This window comes from Hemicordylus capensis, chromosome 2 (genome assembly GCF_027244095.1).
Source record: "Hemicordylus capensis ecotype Gifberg chromosome 2, rHemCap1.1.pri, whole genome shotgun sequence".
NCBI lineage: Eukaryota > Metazoa > Chordata > Lepidosauria > Squamata > Cordylidae > Hemicordylus > Hemicordylus capensis.
The window spans coordinates 342,500,076-342,522,598 of record NC_069658.1 but is presented as its reverse complement, the minus strand read 5'-3'; the positions used below and the strand labels follow the sequence as shown (position 1 = coordinate 342,522,598).

Sequence of the window (22,523 nt, the reverse complement as noted above, 5' to 3'; positions counted from 1 at the left end):
ACAGGGTGGGGAGGAAACCCCCACTGCTACCACAACCACCCCCACAGCTGCTGCCAGTGGTGGCAACAACGAGGTCAATTTTGATTTACCTCCCACCCCAACTCTATTTAATCCAGCTTCCCCTGTACTAGTAAATGGGAATCCTTATTGAATTTCCCTTTACCAGTACGCAGGGTTGCCATATTCAAGCTTCCCAAACCCGGGTGGCCTAATTTGCCTATTATGCAGCAATTAACTTGCATTTAATTTAATTTAATTTAATTTAATTTAATTTATTTATTTATTTATATACTGCCTGCCACTACCCAAGTCTCTAAGGGGTTTAGAACAATAAAACAAACCAATGACAGCTGAAAAAGCCACTTTGTGCAGAACAAAACCTGCTGTGGAGGAAAATGCTGCCTGGACAAGTGCCATCATGTTATGGTCACAATGTAAACAAACCTGAGAGTAAATCCCACTGAAATAAGTGTGATGTACTTCTAAGTAAACATAGTTGTGTGATGCAAAACCACAACTACAACGTGTTCTACCCCTGCTAACTGAGCAAAGAGGCACCTTTTAAAAGTGCTCAATCTCTTTATTTAGCTGAACCCCCACCGTCTCTTGGAAGCATGAAAAAATGGGCTCACTGGGCACCAAAGTCATGTTGCCAATAGACTCTCCCCCTACCTGGCCCTGATGCCACCCTCTTTACACACGATGGGTTTGAGTGTTGATTCCCCCCTCCCCTTTTATTGATTCCCCTTTTACTACAATCTTGCTCCCAGTTCAACAATCAGAAACCCATGGGGAGAAACCTCGAAATAGGCACTGTGGGGCAGTGCCTATTGCTGCGCAAAGCAGGAGGCGGCAGATGTAAGTGTGTGCGTGCATGAAATCAAGAAGTGGCAGCCATTTGAAAAATGTGTGTGCGTGCAAAGAGGGGGGGTGGGGCTAGCATTTTTCAGTCTGCCTCAGGCATCCAAAGATCTTGGGCTGCCACTGAGATTATGAGAAGTAATACATTAGTTCCACTCTGTGGAACTAGACCTCACTTGAAATACTGTGTCCAGTCCTGGGCCCTGTATTTTCAGAAGGGCATTCTTAAACTGGAAGGGATGCAGAGGAGGGCAAGAAAGGTGGTCAGGGGCCTGGAAAGCAAGCCCATTAAGGAAGAGTTGAAGGAGCTGGGTCCATTTAGCCTGGATATGATAGCCACCTTCAAATATCTGAGGGACTATCATAGAGAAGAAGGAACACCTGGCTCTTTGTTGCTCCTGAGGGCAGGACTAGAACCAATAGGTTGAAACGATAAGGAAGCAGGTTTGGGTTAGATATCAGGAGAAATTTCTTAACTATAGGAGCTGTTCAACAGTTTGCCTTGTGCTTTGGTAGGCTCTCATTCTTTAACGGTGTGCAACAGAGGCGGAATGGTCAACTGTCAGGATGCTGTCGTGTAGCAGTTCTAGCACTTACTGAGCAGTAAGTGCTAGAAGAGTTCAATGACCTTTCCAACTAACAGCCTATTATTCTAACTAAAGAAACGCTGATAAGTTCCCATGGCACTCAGGGTTCCACAGAATGCAGTTGGAAAACTGCCGATTCATTAAACAGCTGATGAAACTGCTGTTGAATAAAATTCTAACTAAATACTGCATAAACACTGGAAATTCTGGGCCAGATTCACTTCAGAATTCATTTAAGCAGAAAAAGGAGCAAGCCATCATTAAGAGGTAGGACCGTTCTGTATGGAGAAGGTCAAACCCGGAGGCTGTTCTCACGACCAGCCTAATCCTGCCTGAGCTACCCCAGACAGGGTTAGGCAGGCCGTGAGAAGCAGTGGGATCCTAGTGGGATCCTCACAGGTCCCTCCGTTCCCCGCCGGCCTAACCCCCTTAGCAAACCCAGCTTTCGCAACCTTAACCCAGCTACCGGGTATCGTGTGACTCCTTGGGCTGTGTGCAGGTGGAGGAGTCACAGAGATGGATGCATAGAGCACCTGTCTGAGGGGGGAGTTCCCAGTGCAATGTGCATGCCACACGTTACATGGAGGGATGCCCGGAGGCTGGAACAACAAGTTTTGGCCCTGGATCCCTCTGCCCTGCTCTGTGCTTTGCAGAGCTGCATGGAGCAGGGCTGCCCATGTGGGTGCATGGGAAGCACACCAAAGAGGATCTGCTCGGTCATCTTAGGGGAAGGTAAGCTGAAAGCAGCCTTCCCCTCATGCCCTCCTCACCTGCCTGGGGCAATCATGTGAATCGCCCCTTGTGTTTGCCACATTGGGGAAAGGGCTTGTTAGAGGGCTAGATACAGCAAGTGCTTTCCTATTGGACTGATGTCGCAAGGAAGCACTCAGTTTCAAGAGGTACAAGTAAAACAAAACAGGACATTTCAAAAATACACAAAATGACATGGAACTTGGAGGGGAAGAGTGGAGTTCCCATACACAAATCCTAACAAGGGCACTCATGAAAGCCACATTCCAAACAGCTTTTCCAGATGCAGTGAATATGGGGGAAATGGCATTTTTACAGGAACATGATTAAGCAGTGTGATGTCACTCAGACTGTGCACAACATGTTTTCCTAGCTGCTATGCATTTCCTATGCAAAGAACATCCTGAGCAATCCAAGTGAATCAGATCTATTTTGATCGTCTTTTTGCCAGTAGAGAAACAATTCTAGCTGCTCACTGGGAGGTACCAGGTGCTTCCATATGGTCCAGTGGTTGTTGGAGCATTTCCAAGATGATGTTGAAGCTATTCACACAGGCGTGCAAAACTGGGCTAAGGAAGTCCAGCCCGGTTTTGCACATGTGCATTTACTGCCGGGATTGAGCCCGATCCTGGCAGTGCCACGGTGGCAAACCTACCTACGAAAGCTCTCCTAACTCCGTTCTACCGATAGTCTTCCAGCCAGCTTCAGGGAGAGAAGGGGGATCCCTATAATGCTTGTGTGGTACATTATGGGAGCTCCAGAGGATGGGGCAATGCTGGGCTATGCATCAGGCACCCTGACCCTTGCAGCTACTGGCAGCAGCAGTCTTGGCAGGCAATCCGCCCACCCAAAGGACAGGACTGGATCGTCTGCAGGGAGATAAGCTTTTCAAGGCTTTCCTCACTGCTCGTGTGGAAGGGCTCACTGCAGGGGCATAGCAAGGTTGGAGGGGGCCCAGAGGCAAGATTTTAAAATGGGCCCCTCGCTGATACACACACACAAACACACTCACAATATATAGTGCACTCACACTCACATCCCCATTATGAATACGGTGAATATCTGGTTTACATTGAATCTGTTTTTTTAAACCTCTGCTACTGCCGATGTCCAAGAGACTCAACATAATTCATAGGGGGTGCAACACAGGTGGGTGGGGAGTCATGTGACGTGCCTCTGGGGGGGGCCCTTGAGGCAGTGGGGCCCCAAGACGACTGCCTCCCCTTGCCTAATGGTAGTTACGTCTCTGGCTCACTGTCTTCTGAATCCTTCCCTGTCCCTGCCAACCCATGATGCATCCCTTCCCAATTCTGTCCTCTGCAGCACAGCACTGACAGCATCCATAAATAATGGCTGCTTCCAGCTTAGTGTAAAGTAAAGTAAAGTGTGCCATCAAGTCGATTCCAACTCCTGGAGCCCACAGAGCCCTGTGGTTTTCTTTGGGGTTGACCATTGCCATCTCCCGCGCCATACAGGAGGGGTTGACCATTGCCATCTCCCGCGCTGTACAAGATGATGCCTTTCAGCATCTTCCTATATTGCTGCTGCCCAATATAGGTGTTTCCCATAGTCTAGGAAACATACCAGTGGGGATTCAAACCAGCAAGCTCTGGCTTGGTAGTCAAGCCATTACCCCACTGCGCCACTTAAGGTGACCTGGCATAGTGTAGCAGTTCCTTATATTATGTTCATTCTTAAGATATTAAAAAACACATTCTTTAAAAATCAGCAACTTAACAAATACCCATTGGAAAATGATGTGTGGGGAAAGGAACACTTTAAGTAACATTTTTATAATGAACAACAACAGGTGTAATTTTAAATTGCTAGAATTCAAGAAAATCTAGCGGAACCAATTATGTTTGAGTCAGTTTCTCTCTCTTGTTTTGGCTAGAGATTAGTTTTTAAAATGAGATAACAACACAGAAAAGCAAGGGACTTTAGTTATTCATTGACTGCAGTTGTAACTCCACACTAATCAGAGAATGTAGATTCCACAAGTTCTGCTCCATTTGGCTTACAACACAAATTGTGGATTTTGGAATGTTAATAGATGAATATGCATATGCCCTTAAAAACACCCACATCCCTTTCAACCCATTTCCCCCCCCCCAAATAGTGGCCAACATGACACACAGCATTCTGGCATTGGAACACTCCATACCAGGCTGCTATGGACAAACAAGCAGTCCCGATGCTGTTAAGAACAAGCAACTGTGCAAGCAGTGCTACTGCAGTTATTTCCATTTGAATCACCAAAATCAGAATAACTGCAGTTGTGATGCCTGCACAATCGCTTGTTCTTACCAGTGGCAGGGCAGTCCACAGCAGCTCTGAGATGGAGCACTCCAGTGATGGAATGTTGCATTTCATGTTGGCCATTAAAAAAATAATATTTAAAATTTATTTTCTGAGTGCAATTATGATCATATGGAAGGAAAAAAAAATAAGCAAGGTCACAGGTATCAGCACAGAAACTGAGCCCTGTGGGAGGAGTGATTTAAAGCAATGCCATTCTTCTGATTTAAAATAGCCCCCCAGAAGCAGCCATTTTTGCCACTGAGATCTCCATTCAATCTTCTCCAAAGCCTTGTGTTTTGAAGTGTTGAAGCTTTGGGAAGGCTGGAGTTTGGCGGGGGGCGGGGACTGCACTCCTTTCCAATTCCACTTACGTCTCCTGCTTAGAAGCAGGAAACAGTTGAGAAAATGGCATCTCTCTACTACTCAGATAAGGTAGGGAGCCGCCTTTGGGGTTCTCACATAGTCAGTTCTTCTTACATGATTATTATTATCATTTGTATACCAAGGGTATCAACTAAGGTGTACATGCAACCCAATAACACTTGTGGTATTTAGTAATACTGGTGTTTAGCCACTACTTACCTCAGCACCCAGAACGGTGTTGGGATGGATGGAGTTGGCCCTGCTCCCAGAAGGAGTAGGACATATCAACACAATGTCAGCTAATCTGGCATATACAATCAGCTGAGAGTAGGGTGCGCAATATATAGGTGCAGGCAGTTGTCGTTCACCTAGGCACTTGCCTGCCCAGCTGAGATTAGCTGGCTGCCATTTAGGGCTGAGCAGGAACATTTGGTTTCCACCTGATTGGCCATTGGTGGGAATTTTTCTGTCTGCTTCACACGGATTGTTTCTTAAGGCGCTTGTTTCCATTAGTGGGGGTGTCATTAAATAGTGTAACCCAATCACACAAGCAGGTGAGTGTGGATATTGGGGAATACTGGCAAATATTGGTGTTCCATCAGATGTACTGTTTGGGTGAACTGTTTGTTTCATGGAATAGCTCCTCGGGGTTTTGTGGCCTTGGGGTATCTAGGAAAGGATTCCTCATTGGGGAGTTAATTGATGTATCCGCTAAGAATTTTGGGGCTCAGGGGATGGTGATTCGGCAAGTCCTCCCTCGACTGAGGAAGTTGTGTGGCTGTGAGGAGAACCCAGCAGTCATCAGTCTGCTGCTAGCCTGTGAGCTCAGTTGGTTCTCCCATCAGCGGAGGGGGGGGGGCAATCTTTGCCTGTGGAGGCTGCCCCCTAGAGGGGTGGCATACGTGCACTCCTGTGATATCTTATACCAGAGTGCAAGTGGACTTTACCACTGCAGCTCCTTTGGGTAGTTAATAAAATGCAGCCCACGTTCAACTCAGTCTTTGTGTCCTGCCTCTTATTGGGGTCCAGAGGCAATTTGGTCATGTATATGTCTGAGACTATAAAACCAGATTCTGCAGTTGAGTCACAACATGGAAGACTGTCTCTGTGGCCATTTCTTATACTGGCCAGCTTGCATTTTCACACCAAGCTACAGCTCACCCCCCACGCTGCTCCTCGCCCACTTCCTTTGTACTTTCAGTAACTCTGGCTATTGGCTTTACCACATTAGCATTGCACAACAGTGACCTTCGCTTATCGTATGAGGCCAGTCCTTTCTGTTCCATCAAAGCCATGACAAGCAGGCATGTTGCTTCTTCACCCAATTACCTAATGCCAGGCTAAAACAGCCCAATCAAATTTCTACTCAGGCTGAAGTTTTACCGCTTAGTAGTTCTCTGTGACAGCAAATCTTTGACACCCACCACCAAGCCAGGTAGCCTTTGATGCAATGAACAATGCACAAATAAATGAACTATCAAGAAACATGCTACATTCAGTGATCAGAAGGTTTGGGGATTTGTTTGTTTTCCCCCAGAAGTTGGGATTTTGAAATAAGGGGTTTTTTTTCAGTGTGTGTGTGTGTGTGGGTGGTAGGGCGGCAATGTTGTAACAGAGACAGGAGATTGAGAGCCATGGAAAATATAAAGGAAACCGGTCAGTTAAGAGAGAAAAAAGGCATAGATGGTTAGTCTTGGGAAGAGACTAGAGGCTGAGTGAAGACATTCCACATCTTGATCATTGGAGAACTACCAAGATTTTCTGCAATTTATCATTTTAAATAGAGTTCTACACTTTTTGTATTTTAACCAGTTTTAACTACAGTCCCTAAATGCTGTAGGGTGGTAATTTCTTTTAAAAACAATTCTTGATATAAATCTCCCACTAAAAGGACCAGACATTTTCTGGCAAAGAAAACCAATTAATGCTTCCTGATGGGACAGTATTACATCAGTTCCCTTCCTTATTGACTATATTGCTCTTCTCTCTTCCAACAATGAAGCAACTAATCTTACACGAGCACCTGATGTTCAGGTGGTCCATATCCTAAGTCCACAGAATGAGCTACCATTCAAAATGGGAAAGACACCCACGCCAGCTTTTCAAAACTGCCCCATCAGTACAGAAAATCTAAAGTTCACATCTGAATATTGAACTGATTACTTACTTGATACACAACAGGTTGGTATGACCTAACGATGGAAGAGTGAAGCCAAGTTAAAACAAACAAACATAACAAAAACAAAGTCTGTGGTCATTAATGACATTTAAGATATGTAGAGGCTCACTGGCAACATTACCCTGGCTAGTTGGGGAAAGGCAACAAACTCTGCCAGGATCATGTGATTTCAGGCAGACACAATAGAGATCTGATTTTTAAAAAATCCACTGGAAGCCCATTTAGAGACATTTCCATTATTATTAACACATTTATATCTCACTTTTCAACAAAAAAGAAGTTTTCAGAAAAGTTCACATTATTTATTTATCCATTCAACACATTTATATACCACTCACTACACCTGTATTCTACCAAAAGAGAACCACAGGGCTCTGTGGGCGCCAGGAGTCGAAATCAACTTGACGGCACATTTACCTTTACCAAAGTCTCTCAGTGGTTTACAACAACAAACCAAACCAAAAAAATGAACAAGCACAGCAAATGAATAGGGCGGGGGGATTATCTCTTCCCGAAGAGCTCACAATAGAAAAGAAACAGCAACAGCCATGGGCAAGACACTGCGTTTGGATGAATAGGGACAATTGCTCTTCCTTTGTTAACTTAGCAGAGAGCCAGCACTTTAAGAGGTTCATCTCTGGTGCTTAGCAAGGGTTTCTAGTGCACAGACATATTGGATTAGCCTGTATCAATCTATTGGCTTATTTCGCCCATTCCCTTATGAGCTATCTTTGCATCAGTGGAATTGGCAAATATCAAACCTACCACGCCAGATATCAGCTGCTCCTATCAGGAACATCAAGACAGCTGGGCCCATTGCTCCGGGATTGAAGGTGTCCACCCAGCACAGGACAGGTGTGCTGTGATATTAAAGAAACTCCAGGATCTCTGTCTAATGGGTTGTTCTCCGTAGAAAAGAGATGGATGAAATGAAGAGTTGTGCTAATTCGTCTTCAAACATGCCTGGTCTGAATCTGTTTCTCTCTTTGGGGAAGCAACTTCTTCTTTTTCTGAAGTGACCACAAATTAGGAAATTCCTAGTATTTCTAGCTCAAGAGAAAGAGAGAAGGAGTTAAAAAACACCCACCCCCTTCAGTAGCAAATGGGGAGGGGATGTACAGTTGCAAAATGCCCCCTTTTAAAGGATACCTCCTTGTTGTAGGTCAGGTTTGTCCATATTCACGTGAGTCTGAGTCTTTATTTACGATCAGAAAAGTCCACTCATGAACAGTAGCCCCAATGAGGCATTCCTCCAAGATAAATGAATTCGTGAAAGTGATAGCTGGGATTTTATCTGCTAGTCCTGACCCAGACCTCCACATGTATAAAGGTCTTGTGTACATGAAGCCTCCATGCATACATATGAACATATCTAGGCTTTGATAAGTGCAATCCCATCCAAGGTATTGGACTGAAGTTATGGACACATACATGTATTTGTGTGTATGCGTGCAGACTTCTTATACATAGGGCTTTTAAATGTCTGGAGGTTGGGAGCAGGCCCTCAACACACATATATTCCTTGGATACCCAAGTAGGATGAACACATTCCCAAAATTCTATTTTAAAATTGCAATCAGCTTAATGCATTTCTACAGCTAGAAACAATCAATGGCTCTTTCCTCTCTGAAGAAGGTGGCAGCAGGACTAGCTCTAGGTTTGAGGAGAGGGGCCCTGGGCAATGTGCCCTCTGATTGCCCCAACCCCCCATGTTGCTGGGCCCTGATGGGCTTACCAAGCAACAGAAGCAGTGGCAGGCAGGCAGGATGGCTTCTCTCAGCAGCAGCATGGCGGGAGCTGCCATTTTTATTCCCTGCAATACCCCATAGTGCTGCTTTTTTGATACTGTGGGGGGATTAAAATGGCAGTTCCAGTGCAATGCCAGGAAGGAGGAAAAACAATTTAAAGGAATAGTGGCAGTGTAGGCATTACAGTGAGGAGTCTTCCTGGGGTGCTGGACCCCTGGCATTTGCCTAAGGAGGCCACATATGGGTGCTCTAGATGACAGCCTTGGAATACCATTGCCTTATCATAGCTATGGCCTCCTGAAGTGGAGGGAAATTTGAGGCAAAGGGGTCAATCACTGCTGCTTGGCACCCATACCTTTTCTTTCAGATTTCTATTCTTATGAGAGTGCATGTTTCCAGAGGGGAAAGGGTTAAGCATCTCTTTCCCCTCCCCACCACCTGCCATCCCTCTGCTCACTGTCAGAGCCTTTGGTTAAAAGTCTGCTTATGGTTTTGATCTTAACAGCCCCACCACCTGTTAAGATCATCTGGAGAGGTCCGTCTGGGGTTGCTGCCAATGCGTCTGATGGCTACTCGGAAACGGGCCTTCTCCATCGCTGCCCCTGGACTTTGGAATGTACTCCCTCTTGAAATAAGACCCTCCCCATCTCTGGCAGCTTTTAAAAAGGCACTGAAGAGACATTTATTCACCCAGGCTTTTCATTAGATTTATGGTTTTAAATTTTTAATGTTGGTTTTAAATTATTTTAAGGTAAATGATTTTAATGTTTAAATGATTTTAATTAATTGATTTAGTTTTGATTTTAATTGATTTTAATTGTTTTTATTCTGATGTAAACCGCCACCTAATGGTGCAGCGGGAAATGACTTGCCTAGCAAGCATGAGGTTGCCGGTTCAAGTCCCCACTGGTACTATATCGGGCAGCAACGATATAGGGAGATGCTGAAAGACATCATCTCATACTGTGTGGGAGGAGGCAATGGTAAACCCCTCCTGTATTCTACCAAAGACAACCACAGGGCTCTGTGGTTGCCAGTAGCCAACACCAACTCGATGACACACTTTATCTTTAAACCACCCTGAGCCATTTTTGGAAGGGCAGTATATAAATCAAATCAACCAACCAACCAACCAACCAACCAACCATAAAAAAGACATTGAAAGAGGGGAAGACTGGAGTAGACTGAGATGCATTTTCCATATATGCACTCAAAAAAACTTGCCTAGGGAGCCAGAGCTTGCTGGTTTGAATCCCCACTGCTGTTTCCCAGACTATGAGAAACACCTCTATCGGGCAGCAGCGATATAGGAAGATGCTGAAAGGCATCATCTCATACTGCACAGGAGGAGGCAATGGTAAACCCCTCCCGTATTCTACCAATGAAAACCACAGGGCTCTGTGGGCGCCAGGAGTCGACAGCGACTTGACGGCACAACAAAACTCAAAATAGATCTCTCCACGGACTATATGGTGACCCTGTAATATGGCCTAGTTCCTTTTGCTAAAAGTATAGATTTGCTCCACTCTTTTTGTATCTGTATTTGTGATTGGGACCACAGACCTAAGGTGGAATACAGCATTAAAAGACAAAACTCTCTTCTGTCTGGCCATAGCAAGCTTTGATGGCTGGATATCAAAAAGCTCCCTCTTCTCAAAACAAACTAAACACCTTCCATGGGAAGGCGGGTGGGATTTTTTGGTTTTGTTTTGCTTCTCCTAAAGTTCATGCTGTGAGTTTGGTTGGCTGATCACAGTGAATTAGGGATGTGCATGGAACCGGATCCGTGTACTCCTGGGGCTTTAAGGCATGGAGAGGGTGTCCTTACCAGCCCCGACACATTCCCCCTGCTGGCACTACTGTCAAAATTGCTGGTGCAGGATGGCTGCATACCCTCTTGCCACCCTGGTCAGCACAATATTGGAAGTGGCCAGAGCGCATGCACACGTCACACATGCGCATGCATGCCTGCCACTTCCGGTATTAGGCTGACCGGTGTGGCAAGAGGGCATACAGCTGCCCCGCACCAGCAGCGCTGGGGGTGGGGACATGGTGGGGAGGGGATACCCTCCCCACGCCTTAAAGCAACGTCCTCCCTGCCTCTGAACCAGCTCTAACGCTAGTCTTTCGAACCGGTTTGGTGGTCTGTGAATAGACCACCAAACTGGTTTGTGAACATCCCTACAGTGAATAACCAAACCAGACCATGGCCAAAGAAAGTTAATTTTGTACAACAGTGGTCAATGGCCCCCTAAATTGGCAGTTCACCTTCTGGGGTTTGGTCTGAAACCTGTACTCTGCAAGTGAGAGAGAAATTAGTGGCGTATATGTAGAAGAGGTAAAGTGAGGGAAAGAGAGCTGAAATATCTAGCTGGACTTAGCTCAAACTGAAGGTGGAATTGGGGAAAGGAGACTGCAAAACCTTGTCTTTGGGGACCTGCTGTCCACTGACGGGAAGACTGGTAGACTTGTCCTATTAATTGTCCTGTTAATTTCAATGGAACTTGCTCTGAATTATTTAGTCAGGATGTCATCTGCTGTCTCTGCTGCTTGTATATTTGAAAACAAAGCAAATTTTGAAAAAATACATCTTAAGTTTCTCATGCAGTCTCATGAAAGGAGGCTAGAATCCTAATATACTTAACAAATACACTTACTTGGGCATTATGGATCAGAAAGTGTTAAATATGGGGGTGTTTGTATACAGTTAAATTCTGAATTGCAAGGTGGAGCGTGCCCTTTCAGAATCAACTTGGCCTCTTTTTTTTTTTTTGTCTCCCCCCCCCCCCCACCCCAGCACCACCAAATATTTTTTTCTGGTGCCACAACTGCTTGGTGCCCATAGCCTTTACATTGTGGGTTCGTGGGACAGGAAACTGTTGGGCCTCTTTTAAAGACCAATACAATAATATAGTCTACTCTGAGCTCACAAGATACATTAGCCTACAAATAAACATTAATGTGAGATCTTAAACTCTGCATAGTTGTGGCAAAACCAGACAAAATGCTCATATGGGGAGCCAAGGGCAAAAATGCTAAGATCCCCCTTCACCTTCCTTGGTGATTTTTCAGTTTTGTCAGCATTTGAAAGTAGGAAGTAAGGGAGAAAACAACTCTTATTTCATAGTAACCTTCAGTGTTTTGTTTACGAGTATAGATTGGGCTCTGATCCAGTTGTGTGCAGAAGCTGGGGAGGTGTGCCCCCAGCCTTTTTTCAAAGGGAACTGGTTTCAAAGGGAACTTTCAAAAGCCCCTGGTGGCGCAGTGGTAAAACTGCTGCCCTGTAACCAGAAGGTTACAAGTTCGATCCTGACCAGGGGCTCAAGGTTGACTCAGCCTTCCATCCTTCCGAGGTCGGTAAAATGAGTACCCAGAATGTTGGGGGCAATATGCTAAATCATTGTAAACCGCTTAGAGAGCTTCCAGCTATAGAGCAGTATATAAATGTAAGTGCTATTGCTATTGCTACTAATTGTGCCAATCAGATGTTCAGGAGATACCAAGGGGCGGGAGGATGATACCCTAAACCCAGCTCCCCACCACTGGATTCTGCCTCCTAAGATGCTGATAGGTTAAACGTGTGCTTTTTGAAGAGGGCTCCATAAGTGCAGCCTCAAGAGCAGGATTGCAGAGACTGAGCTTTGATATAACCGTGAAAGCCGGTTCTTGTCTGGGTGGTGCATGACGCCAAATAATACACACACACACAGAGGGAAAAGCTTATGGGATGTTTACTGCTAGCAAGTAAGGCTTTCGGGGCGCACCCAAATCGAGAGCGAAGACCCCCAGTTACAGGTAAGAGCATAGTATACACAGAGCATAGCTTAGTCATCTACCATGGTGTAACAAAAGTCTTAGAAGGAATGCAAAGCCTATCATCAGTGCAGATCCACCTTTGTTTACATCAGAACAAGACAATTGACCATCCCTTAACTTGTATCAGTTTCGCAACATCTGCCCTCTATTGTTCGTTGCCCCTTCCCTTATCTTCTTAGAGGTGTTATATGGGCCCCTTGTCTATGTTTCTCTTAGCGGAAGATGAGTAAGATACCAAAAGCTGCAGCAGATTAACTCCTTAAGAGGTAAAGGCTACCTCTCTGGGCAGAGAGGGCTGGGGGAATTAACCCCTTAGTTTCCAGTGTGGAAGAGGCATAGAAAGTTATGGGACTTCATATTAAGATGGCTGTGCTGTGGTTCCCTAGGCCTTAGTTTTAGGTTAGACTGCCCTCCCAACGTGGATGGTTTGCATGGGTATATCAGCTTCATGCACAGCAAACATTTCCATACCTGAGTCCTCATCCTTAAAGAAATGTGTGCTTGAAAACCTGGACCGGAGTGATCGTCTATACCTCTTTGATGTACAGCATGATTTTGTTTTGATTGCCTCCAAAGAAGAGGACAGGCTGACTGAGTGCCACACCCTGTGTCATCATATTCAAGGAGCTCTCCTGCAAACCATTCCTATGACTAACAGTGTAATTTAGGAAGCGTTTACTCACATGTCTAGCTGCTTGCACATCAGACACAGATATGTATGCAGGAGTGGCTTTTGCATACTCGCATTTGTCCTGTAAAACAGTTCCCATTAGATTTTCAGTTTAGGGCTAACTCAAGGAAAGTGGGAGGGATCTCCTGTCTGAACATAATAATGGATGCAAATATATATATATATATATATATATATATATATATATATATATATATATATAAAAATCTAGATAGGGATCTTCCTTTAAACGAATCAGAACACACATTCTCATAAGAAGATTTGTGCCAGATCCGACCAAGGTCCACCACCCTGTCTCCAACAGTGGATAGCCAGATGCCTCTGCAAGCTCACAAACAGTGCTTGAGGGAAGGTAGCCAGTGGCTACTAGCCACCCCTTTCTGTTTGTTCCCACTGTCTGGCACCCCATAATATTACGCACTATCTTCACTAGGAGTAAGACCCACTGACTGACATCCTGAAAAATGAAGTGCATGTGTAAGTTGGGTCTGCGGGCTCACAGCAGCATCCCTCACACAACTCCCCCTGTCTGCGTGTGCACACACTGCTGTGCAAGAAGGCAAAAAGTCCAGCCTGCTTCCTGCACTCTGGAAACGCTTAGAAAGATCAGGAACACATTGCTGCCCCTCCACAAAATGTTCCCAGTCTTACTAAACCCTTCCGGAGTGTGGGGAGCACTCTGGACTCTTAGCCCTCTTACGCAACCATGGGAGCAAAGAAGGGCAAGCAGAGTTGTGTGCAGGATGCTGCTGCATGCCCATAGACCCGGCTCACACATGCACTTCATTAGTAACGGTGTTTTGCTCAGTGAGGCCCCTGCTAACTGAACCAGGGCCGGACTGGGGGCACTGAGAGGGCGGTGGAATGTGCGTGGGGAGGGTGCCGGGTTTTGAGCAGAAAAGGTAATTAATGGTGAGTGTTAGGGAGTGTTTAACCATTTAGTTAATGGTTTAGTTAACTAATTTAGTTAGTTGATCCCCTGGTGGCGCAGTGGTAAAACTGCCGCCCTGTAACCATAAGATTACAAGTTCGATCCTGACCAGGGGCTCAAGGTTGACTCAGCCTTCCATCCTTCCGAGGTTGGTAAAATGAGTACCCAGAATGTTGGGGGCAATATGCTAAATCATTGTAAACCACTTAGAGAGCTCCGGCTATAAAGCGGTATATAAATGTAAGTGCTATTGCTATTGCTAGTTCCATCCCGTTGTCCAGCTGAAAACCACCCCTCAAGGCTGCTAAGCATAATATTTATTTTAGTCTTGGAAACTGGTCAAAAATGGCATTCTTTTTTCATCTTTCATGCATAAGATGGACAATTCCAGCACTCACTGCTCCTTTGCAGGCATCTGTGGCCATTATGTTTAGCCTTGCAGCGGAAACAGGTCATCATACTCTGATGGGGGTCCCATTCACGTGAAAAGGACTGAGACATCAACATGGCATCTGACAACATCTGCATTGGGGCAGCAAGGATGTGAGCCTCCTTGACTTGGGCAGGGGCCCTCTGTAACTCCGAAACATGGTGGACAGCCATTAGGGTGTGCACAAAACTAGTTTGCCTGGTTTGGTTCAAATCTGAACTGGACTTAAACTGAATTGGGCATGTTTGGTTTTGTGTCCCCCGAACAGACCCCCAGCTTGGCTCAAATTCGAGCCAGTTCAGGGGTTCTGAGATTTTTTTTTTTTTAGGACTCACTACCTGGTCCGGCAGTGCTGCCGCAACCGTGGGAGTGTGGGTTTCTGCCATCTCCCCTCCCCTGCTCTTTAAAGGGCTGTTTTGGCCCATTTTCAGGCTGCTCCAGCCCTTCCTCTGGTGGCGGTGGCCATTTTTGAGGCCACATATGTGCCCTGGCCATTTGCATGGCCTGAGGGCCAGGATGCATGTGTGGCGGCCTCCAAAATGGCCACCACCACAGAGGAATGGCTGGAACAGCCCGAATATTTATTTATTTGATTTCTATACCACCCTTCCAAAAATGGTTGTTAAAAATGGGCCAAAATGACCCTTTAAAGAGCAGGGGAAGGCCGGTGAGGGGAGGGGGAGATGGCAGAAACACACACCCCCACAGCACCAGCGGCTAGTGCTTGAAAATTTTTTTAATAACCTTAGAACCCCTGAACTGGTTCTGAGCCCTCGAGCCAGCCCGGCTCGATGATGAATCAGCTTGACCTCGAGCCAGTTCACACATCCCTATCAGTCATTTCCATTCTCTGTGCAATCTCCAAGGCTTTCTTAAAGACGAAGGCAGGTTCTACCAAAAAGCGACTCTGGATCTTCCAATTGTTTATGCCACACCCAAGCTATCTTGCAGTATAGTATTCAAGGTGTCTCCAAAATTGCAGTGCTTGGAAGGGTGGCACAGTTCTATTACAAAGACATCCCCGGCTGGCACAAAAAAGTATAAATCTGAGACACTGCACAATTTCTGAAGGCATGGAGAAATAATGATCTGTGACAATCTCAATGAAGTCCTGAAAAGATTTTTCACTGGGGTTTGCTGGGGCTACCAAACTTCTAATCAGGCCATAAGTCCACAAACATTCAGCAGGATTGCATGTTTCTTGCTGTTCTCAGCAACTTCCAGGTCCTCCTGAAACTCTTTATTGACCCCAAAATTAACCAAGGTGGCCTTTTAATTTATAAGAACTTGTTTCAGATTGATTACTTGATTTATAAGGAACTAAGCAAGAGGCTTAACTTTAGTTGCAGAAACAACACCTTAATTTTTTAATTATTTCTTAACACTAGCTACAAGGTAACAGTTACTTCTGTAAGTGGAGAAGAGCAAAACCAATGGAACTGAAAACAACCACCAGTCAACCAGTGGCATAGCCAGCAGAAAGGCGACCCGTGTCCCTCCCGCTGGTGGCCCCCGCGCATGATGTCTGTGCGGGTGAAGTCACGTGCAAGGTGGGCATGGCCCAATTTCCCCCACATGATTGGGGCATGGACAGATAGCCGGAGGGCCCACCCCAGACCTCTTGATTGCATTTCCAAACAGTGTTTGCTGGCTGGATGTATTTATTTCCCTTTCCTTCACTGGACAGAGAGAAAGGGAAATAAATGCAACCAGCCAGCAAAAGCCGGCTAGAAATGACCTCAGGAAAGCTCGAATGGGCTTGCCAGAGTCCAGACCATGCCCCCTTTGGGCATGACATCATGCACAAAGGGGGCATGACCCAGGCTCTGGAGAGCCAGTGAGGGAGAGAAAGGGAAATAAATGCATCTAGCCAGCCAACCTGGAAATGCAATAAGGAAGACTGGGGTGGGTCCTCTGTATTTTGGGCCACGCCCCTTTGCACATGATGTCACAGGCAAGGAGGGCACTGCTCACGTATCTAGGGAAAATAGTGCCTAGGGCAAGCACTGAAATTGCGCCCCTGTCCAAACATCTGGCATCCATCTTTCAGATAACCTTACCATAATATCATCTCAAAAAAACAAGTTCAGACACTTTCAGGAGAAACAGGTTGTAAGCAAAACACACATGCAAACAGTCACCTTCCCAAGGAAACGCAGCACATCCATGTGCTGGGCATGCCTCCATAGAGCTAAGCAGTGAAAACTTGCCTCCAAGAAATTCAGGGATGGGTATTTTTTTTCTGTCCAAACAGCTTTTGCCTTAAAGGGAGATGGTTGCAATAGGAAATCCTAGTAGCCCCAAACAATCTGAAATTATCCTGCAGCTTACAATAAGGTGGATAGGTGGCCCTATCCACCCCCAGCACAGTACAGTGTTTTAATTGTGTTTTAAATAATTTTAACTTTTTAATTTAGTTGTTGAAATGTTTTAATTTTTATTGGTTGTTTTTATTGTTCTGTAAACTGCCCAGAGAACTTGTGTTCGGGGCAGTATATAAATGTATTAAATACATACATACATACATACATACATGCTTCCAGTGACTTGCTGGTGTCTATCATGTTTCTTTTAGAATGTGAGCCCTTTGTGGACAGGGAGCCATCTTATTTATTTATTATTTCTCTGTGTAAACCACCCTGAGCCATTTTTGGAAGGGCGGGATAAAAATCAAATAAATAAATAATGATAATACAATAGACTTGGATCCAGCAGCCTGATCAGGAAGAAGGTGGAAGTTGCAACTAGCCGCAGAAAAGCAAAACAGTGTGATATTCGAATCAGAAAAATTGTGTGTGTGTATGAGAAAGAATTTATAACAATAATCTACCCTGCACTACCATCACCAATTTTCTGTAAATGCCACACTGCAAAGGTTTGGTAAAAGGTTACCCCTGCCCCATCCCCTCAAGTTCCTGGGTGTAAAGGTGAAAACAAAACAAAAAACCCAATTCTATTGCACACATAGTTCATTTCCTATCTGTCGCTGTGACAGATACTAAGGTAGTAAGAGCATATGGCCTGTAATAGTGTGTATTGGATGGAGGACACCAGCCACCTTCATAGCATTACAACCCTTTCAAAAGTGAGTTCTGCCATAAATGAACCAAGTAGGCACACAAATATGGTGCCTTAGATAAGTTACACCTCCCTTGTTCAATACAGAGGCAGGCAAAAGGTGAGTGTTCAAAGAGTTCCCCTGATCAGGCACCTTGTTGAATAAAGAAGGTTTTTGCAGCAATATAGTGTTTTTGTCATGTCTGCTCCAACCTAGTGGAAGGGGATTTTTGGTATCCTATCCAGGTATCTTTTGCAGTTTTGTTTGTTTGTACTTTTGTACCAGGGAGGATCCTGTGGAGAGTGTCGGGGAGGAGAAAAAGGAAAATGGAGTTGTTGTTGAATAAACCTTTAGTTAAATCCTTAGGATTTCCCTGTGGATATGAGGGAAGCAGTTATAAAACAGGGACTATGAAGGTGATCTGCAAAGTGAGTAAAGGGAGTCCCCAACTTACCATTGTGTTGCGTAAAAAAGTTTGTAAGTTGGATGTTTATAACTTGGAACACATATAGCTCCTATGAGGAATGACTTGTTCATATGTGTGGGTTGGCATTTGTAAGTTGGGGACTTCGCTTTGTTTGTAAGTATGGGGTCATTTGTAAGTCAGATGTTTTTAAGTCGGGGAGTGCCTGTATACCAATCCTATGTAGTCCATGTCCATAGGAAGACATTGCATAACCTACCTAACAAGGTTGTTGTGAAGATTCTATGGGCTAATCCTTGCTAGATTAGCCTTGCTAGATCACACCAAAGCATAATATTCATCCTGAGCCCCGTTTTCCACAGTGGTCAGTTAGATGCTTCCAGGAAACCCCCAAACTGCCCCAACTTCCTTGGCGGAAGGACCGCATACAATTATCCCCCCACCGAATAATAAAGTACCTCCAAGTGGAGGTGAAAATTTAAGATTTGAATAGCAGAATTGGAAGTGTTGACAAATTTGTATATTTGCAAAAGATTTTTGTTCAGTTCTACTACAAACGCTTTGGAATAGGCCCGTCCTAGATATTAGGCAGCCCTATGCTGCTCTTGAGCTGCCATTGCTTTTGTGTCTAATTCTCATGACACAAATGAGTCACCCAAGTGGGACGGATGGAGATGACAAGCCTCTTCTCACTGTTATGAAAATCCATTGCTGACATGTTCAAAAGCAGGCTGGGGTGGATTTATAACTATGTCCAGACTGCAACACAGGAAGTGAGGACTCTTTTGTTGCCTGTAATCTGGCCAACCCAGAATTCACTATTCCAGAGGTCAACAAGGGGCTATTGCATACTCATTCCTCTGCGTGCCTCTTTCTTGCAAGCTGAAGGGATTAACACAAAGTTATGAGAAAGGTTGTGGTAGAAGGAGGAGCAAGCCAAAGATCAGAATGAGACCAACAGGGCCTAGGGATCTTTCTGTCAAGTACACCAAACTAGATATATTGGTTTAAGTCAATTCATGGGTGGCCACAAAAGTTGCAAATCTTGCACACACCCTGACTTTGCAGTGCTGATGCAATGGCTACTACCACTACTATCACAAATATTTATTTGAGGAAGAGCAGGATATAAATGTAATCATCATCATCATCATCATCATCATCATCCCCCAGTGAGGCACTACCTTGGTGTGGTTGTGGGGCTTGTGTGCTCTGAGGAAGGTGAGAGCTATGCCAGAGGTCCAACCATACTGGACAGGTCTCACCAGAGGAGCCAGACAAAGAGTGCCTCTCCCATCAACAATATGGTGAGACGTAACTTTAATAAATCTATACCGGCCCGGTCATCGCCCAGGTCAACAAGGACTGCGCCAGGTGCTGGAGTCCCTGGACATCTGGTGGCAAGTGGGCAACAGGACTCAGGATCTTCAGTTGAGCAACCAGGGCTGGAGACTGCAAGGTTACTGGAAGAAACGTCGCTTAACCGAAAAAAATATATGAAAAATGCCAACAAGGAAATAATGATCTGCTATTACAAGTCTAATCCAGCTAGAAGAGGTTATTTTAAAAGAATGTACCAAATGTGGAAAGAGAAGCATCCAGATACAGAAATAACAGAACAAAGGCTAGCAGACCAGAGAAGATTCATAATAAAAAATAAAGTATTCACAGGAGTTGAGCTGGAAGAACTGCAAAGAGCAACACAGGCTCAAGATATGGAAGAAGAATTACCACCAATTGAAGAAGTTGCTCAGGCGCAGGTGGAGGAGGTGTCGGAAATCGAGGATGCCACTGTTGCTGAACTGTTTCAAAATCAAAACAAGGCAACTGCCCCTTTGTCTTCACCTCAAAAACCCGAATGCCGTTTAACAGAAAAGCAACAAGAACTAAAGCAAAACATAACTGAGCACATGAACCAAACAACCACCAGGGTTCAACTTCCAGCTCTAAAAACAGTTGCCAAAAAACAACTTGCTCAAGCATTAAAAGATGTCAATGTTGCACTTGCAGAAATAACAACCAATAATTTGCAAGAAACAAACCAACTAATGTACAGTGCAGCAACAATAACAACACAAGAGCTCGGATATAAGATCAGTGGACCTGTCAAAAAAGAAAGCAGTACATCACCTAAATGGAAGATTAGATTAGAAAATAAAATCTCCAGGCTCAGCTCAGATGCTAGTAAATTGAAAGACATGAAAGACAAGAAGCTGAAGAATGAAAACACCAAACAGTATCTGATCCAAAAGTACCACCTAGATTCAAGGAAAATTAGAGAAGTCCTGGAAATAATAAAGCAGCATCAGTGTCAAAGAAGATTAGCAGATACGAAGCCAGAATTACACAACACAGGCAGAATCTCCAATTCCAGTCGAATCAGAGACGTTTCTACCAAAGCATAGAAAGGAGGAAACTGCAAGAAACCTAGAAACACCAAATAAAGAAGAAACAGTGCAATACTGGGGAAAATTATGGGACAATCCAATAGATTATAATAAACAAGCAGGCTGGATGAAAGAGGTCAAAAAATGTAACCAACAAATGCAAGATCTAATAATTATACCAGAATTAATAAGTGAAAGAGCAAAGAAAATTAAAAATTGGACTGCGCCAGGCGATGATGAACTGTATGGCTTTTGGCTTAAATACCTAACAAGCCTTCATAAACAACTATCAAAACAGTTCAATCACATTATGCAAGGCGGTGATATTGAACAATGGCTAACAACTGGGAAAACTCATCTCATTATGAAAGACCCAGCAAAAGGTACAGTTCCAAGTAATTATAGACCGATAACCTGCCTGCCAACCATGTTCAAATTATTAACTGGAATAATAGCAGATGAAGTGATGCAACACTTATTAACTAACAAACAGCTTCCAGTTGAACAGAAAGGAAATTGCCCGAACACCAGAGGCACAAAAGACCAGCTGCTGATTGACAAAATCATTTTAGAAAACTGCAAGAGAAGAAAAACAAATATAAGTGCTGCATGGATTGACTACAAGAAAGCCTTCGACTCATTGCCTCACACATGGATACTAAAATGTTTAGAAAAAACTGGTGTCAGCAAAAACATTCAGATATTGATTTAAAAAAGCAATTAGCATGTGGAGTACACAGTTAACAATCAATGGCGAGACACTTGGACAGGTTAGCATTAGAAGAGGCATTTTCCAAGGGGACTCACTATCCCCTCTATTGTTTGTAATCGCCATGACCCCACTTTCACAAACACTAAACAAAACAGGCCTTGGATACCAAACACCTAAAACATCAAGTAAAATCAACCATCTGCTGTGCATGGACGATCTGAAGTTGTATGCAAAGTCCCAGTCAGAAATTGAATCACTGCTAAACACTGTCCGTATATTCAGTAGCAATATAGCAATGGAGTTTGGACTAGCCAAGTGTGCTGCATTAATAATGAACAGAGGAAAAATAAGAAAAACAGAAGGAATAGAACTGCCCAATGGAAGCAAGATCAAGAACCTGGAAGAGAAAGAACATTACAAATACTTGGGCATTCTCCAGGCTGATAAAATCACACACACTGAAGTTAAAAGAAAAATTGGAAGTGAATACATCAGGAGAGTTAGAAAAATCCTAAAGTCCAAACTCAATGGCGGGAACACCATACAAGCCATAAACACCTGGGCTATACCTGTTATCAGATACACTGCAGTGATAATAGACTGGACCCAGGCAGAGCTAGAGACACTAGATCGTAAGACCAGGAAAAGAATGACCACCAATCATGCTCTGCACCCCCGCAGTGATGTAGATAGGCTCTACCTCCCTCGCAGCTCAGGTGGAAGAGGAATGCTGCAAGTCCATCAAACAGTAGAGGAGGAGAAAAGAGGCCTTGAAGAATATATCAAGCACAGTGAAGAAGATGCACTTCAAATGGTCAATAACATGAAACTATTCAACACCAATGAAACAAAGCAGGCCTACAAGAAAGAACAAGTCAAGAACCGAGCAGAAAAATGGAAAAAGAAGCCCCTGCATGGTCAATATTTGCACAATATAAGTGGAAAATCAGACATCGCCATGACCTGGCAATGGCTTAAGAATGGTTACTTGAAGAAAGAAACAGAGGGTCTAATACTGGCTGCGCAAGAACAGGCACTAAGAACAAATGTAATAAGAGCAAAAGTCGAAAAATCCAGGACAAACAGCAAGTGCCGCCTTTGTAAAGAAGCATATGAAACAGTGGACCACCTAATCAGCTGTTGTAAAAAGATCGCACAGACTGACTACAAACAAAGGCATGACAAGGTAGCAGGGATGGTACACTGGAACATCTGCAAAAAATACAAGCTACCTGTAGCCAAAGATTGGTGGGACCATAAAAATGAAAAAGTTGAAGAAAATGAA

General features: G+C 44.4%; 1 protein-coding gene across 3 annotated transcripts in view; it reads right to left on the bottom strand.

Annotated features, from left to right (window-relative positions):
* Positions 1-22,523, bottom strand: part of CSF1R (colony stimulating factor 1 receptor) — a 93,435-nt gene that overhangs the window by 60,505 nt on the left and 10,407 nt on the right. For 2 of the 3 annotated variants that reach the window (XR_008317946.1, XM_053303786.1), the window contains exon 2: positions 7,807-8,087. Coding sequence is in view for 2 of the 3 variants with exons in the window: in XM_053303786.1 (XP_053159761.1) it covers positions 7,807-7,858 (52 nt within the window). In the remaining variant the exon portion in view is untranslated. Of the gene's footprint in view, positions 1-7,806; positions 8,088-13,288; positions 13,345-22,523 lie in introns of those variants that run through there. The other variant, XM_053303787.1, reaches the window with a different exon arrangement.